The sequence below is a fragment of the Mus pahari genome, chromosome 5 (assembly GCF_900095145.1).
Source record: "Mus pahari chromosome 5, PAHARI_EIJ_v1.1, whole genome shotgun sequence".
In the NCBI taxonomy this organism is placed as follows: domain Eukaryota; kingdom Metazoa; phylum Chordata; class Mammalia; order Rodentia; family Muridae; genus Mus; species Mus pahari.
Genome location: NC_034594.1, coordinates 73995051 through 73998154, shown reverse-complemented (window position 1 = coordinate 73998154; position 3104 = coordinate 73995051). Strand labels below are relative to the sequence as shown.

Below are 3104 nucleotides of genomic sequence, written 5' to 3'. Positions count from 1 at the left end.
TTGTATTTAGTGAGATTATCCAGTTGTAGAGACCCCACACTGAATCCTGGAGATACTGACGGTTGGTTTCTCGTGCTTTGTGTACAAATTTATTTTTCCCGTTCCTTTTTCAAATAGTTTTACTAGTTGTATGATCTTTTTGATCAACATGATTTAGTCATAATCATCTCCTCTTCCCCTTCTCCCTTCTTCCCTTCCTCTTCCTTTCTTCTCTGTTACACAAAGAAGATGGAATACAGACTTGGAACTTCTGCCGCATCATTCTGTAGGGACGTTGGCTTCCTGTACTTGAAATAACGTTCCCTGCAGAGGTAAGAGTGGCAGCTCTCTTACGGACAGTGTAAGTCACCTGAGACCAGGGAGTACACAGGTGCCTCAAAACATACCTGCAGTGCCCGGGAGCTGCTTCAGATAAGCCATGGCCCATGTCCGCAATAAAACGGCAGGGGACAACACGGCTACAGTGGTAGCGAAGGATGATACAAACAAAGATGAAACTGAGGGAGTCATAAAATTACAAACGAGTATGAAAACAATACCAATGGCCAAGAAGAAGTTTACAAAGCTCCCAAAAGGGAAAAAGTCTCCTACAAGTGCCGATCCAAGATACAGTGCTTCCAAGGAGGGGCCACTTGGTTTGGGCCCTATAGTTTTGCCTTTTTTACAGCGTTTCAACAACATTGATGGCTTTATGACTTTATACGTTGCAGCAGTCTTAACTCATGGTAAGTTGGAGAAGCAGTGTTGTTCAGGTGAAAAGAGTCACTGAGGTAGTCATGAGGCTGACACACTGTGGGAAGGAGACAGTGGAAGACCTCTGACATATTTTCTGAACATGTATGAAAACCAGTTAACCCAATGCTCTGCCCTTGCCTTCAGTCTTTGGCTCCCCACGTGGCAGGGTGCATTGCATATTGTGGATTATAGCTTCGTAACATATGGGAAGGTGGTGTTGAATTAGTGCATGTTGTTTAATGATCAACTTAAGTTCGGTTTGATACTTTTGGAGATGAAGATAAAATTGAAAACAGCATTGCCATCGCGGTTTCTGCTCACAAGTTTGAAACACTCTCAGCTAACCAGGTTTCTACCTGCAGTTTGTTTTCTCATTTTTGAATTGAGGGGTGATGAGACTTCACGTGGTTCAGATCGCAGAAAGAAACACATGACTGCTGTTATCCACACGTTGTTCTCTCCTTTCTCTTCCTTCTCCTTTTCTATTATTTTAGTTATATACTTTTACTAACAGTTTTTGTACTAACTTGGAAACTACATTTGCTCTCTAGCTTTCTGCTGGCTCTCACACTTAGCCACTGTCCGTGAGAGGCTGGGGAAGTAGATACAAAAAGTGTAGGCAGAATCATCTCTGGTTTTCTGATTTGGGTATTAATTTTGGCAGCAGGAGCAACACTGAGTGATTGAGGTTCTTGTTGGTAAAGTAGAGAATAGATACTCTATCAGCATCAATCATGAATATTTCAGCATCACTGAGGTCCTGTGTCTGGTGGCCCTGGGGCAGTAGACCAGCAGGGATCAGTTGGTTCTCAGAGCTTTAGGAGCTTTAGGAAGAGCAGTATGGATTCCTGCATCCCTGCAATCCAATGAGTGTTTGAGGTAATTGGGTGACAGCAGCTATGGTTGCTTCAGCAATGACATGTGACCCTGCCACTTTGCAGACACATCATTAGTTTGAATTTGTAATCTTTTTCTGTTTTCACTCCAAGAAATGTAAATCTTTTGGTAGCTATTCCTTGTATCATGTTAATTTTCCCCTTCATATGATTTTTTCTTATTTACATGATGCATGGTGATTGTACACAAATAGTTCTACCATTTATTTCATGTTCTTAAAAACAATTTACATGAAATGTATACATAATTTTTTTTCTTTTAAGATTGAAAATGTACAGAAAGGTTAAACTTCAGGCACAGAATCCTAGTTATGGAACATGGTTATATTTGGAAATCGAAGTTGTGTTCAAATGTCCTTACAGTTTCAATTTAGAGAAAATAGGTAAACATCCATCATATTATTTATTACTTCTTGAAAATTGGTACATGGTACATTTAAAAGAACGATAAGAGGATTCAAATGTAGTTGATCTCTATGACTACTAATACAGGTACTTTAAATAGCTTCTTATGTTGAGGTAAAAATATTTCATTCAAGTTATTTTATTTAGTTTACTGGTTTTTATGTTCATAATATCATAATATAAACTTAAATCAGTATAAAGTTTTCTGTGATTATAATAGTGATCTGTTTTGTCTATTAATATTAATTTTATTGACTTTTGTCTTTTGTCTTCCTAGGTGCTTTATATGCTCTTGTCGATATGACTTTAAACATATATCAAAATCAACTTTCTCTGTCAAGGAAAGAGTGGTATTTCATGGATGTCAGTGATTATCTTGTGGCTTTCATAGTAGCAATATTTATAGCACACTTTGGAAGTAAAGGGAGCAGGACAAGATGGGTTGCAGCTTCCTGCATTTTAATGGGAATTGAATCAATGTTATTTGCTTTTCCTTTCTTTGCATATGAAATTATAAGACCAGGAAGACAAAGCATAGGTGAGATACTGTTTTCCAATATATTATCATGTACTAAATCAATATTTATTTAACTCATTGGTTCAAGGAATTGAGGATAGATAGTGGGGTATATCTGTGTATCCTTCCTTCTGTAAGTATTTATATAACCACACTTAGTAACTATCTGTAGCTATGTTTCATCTCTCAGACAAGATGATTCAAAGAAGTAATATTGTGGGATAATGAATAAAATTATTTCTTTTATACAATTTTATGGATGTTACAAATATCTAGAGAAGTCTGGAAAGTCATTTTATTTTCTGCCAGATACTTTAGACATTCTGTTTGTTTTATTCATAGCACGGGCCCATAAAAGATCAAGTACAGGAATAAGCCTACACATAATAAAGTTGTAAATAGGAAATTAATCCTTTTAAAAAGCTGTATGCTACTTGTTGACTAACATTTGAATCTATAAAGATAGTGGTGTTGTGACATTGTTCGGTGTTGATCCCACAATCTTTCATTATTCCTACTAAATAAGATCTATTTGAAATGTCCTGGGAGTA

At 37.0% G+C, this 3104-nt stretch overlaps 1 protein-coding gene across 1 annotated transcript in view; it reads left to right on the top strand.

Annotated features, from left to right (window-relative positions):
• Nucleotides 1–290: 290 nt before the first annotated feature.
• LOC110322431 (solute carrier organic anion transporter family member 6A1-like) overlaps nucleotides 291–3104 on the top strand; it is a 69776-nt gene continuing 66962 nt past the window's right edge. Inside the window, exons 1-2 of the mRNA XM_021199102.1 lie at nucleotides 291–725; nucleotides 2314–2574. Of these exons, the coding sequence (XP_021054761.1) occupies nucleotides 419–725; nucleotides 2314–2574 (568 nt within the window). The 5' untranslated portion in view covers nucleotides 291–418. The remainder of the gene's footprint in view (nucleotides 726–2313; nucleotides 2575–3104) is intronic.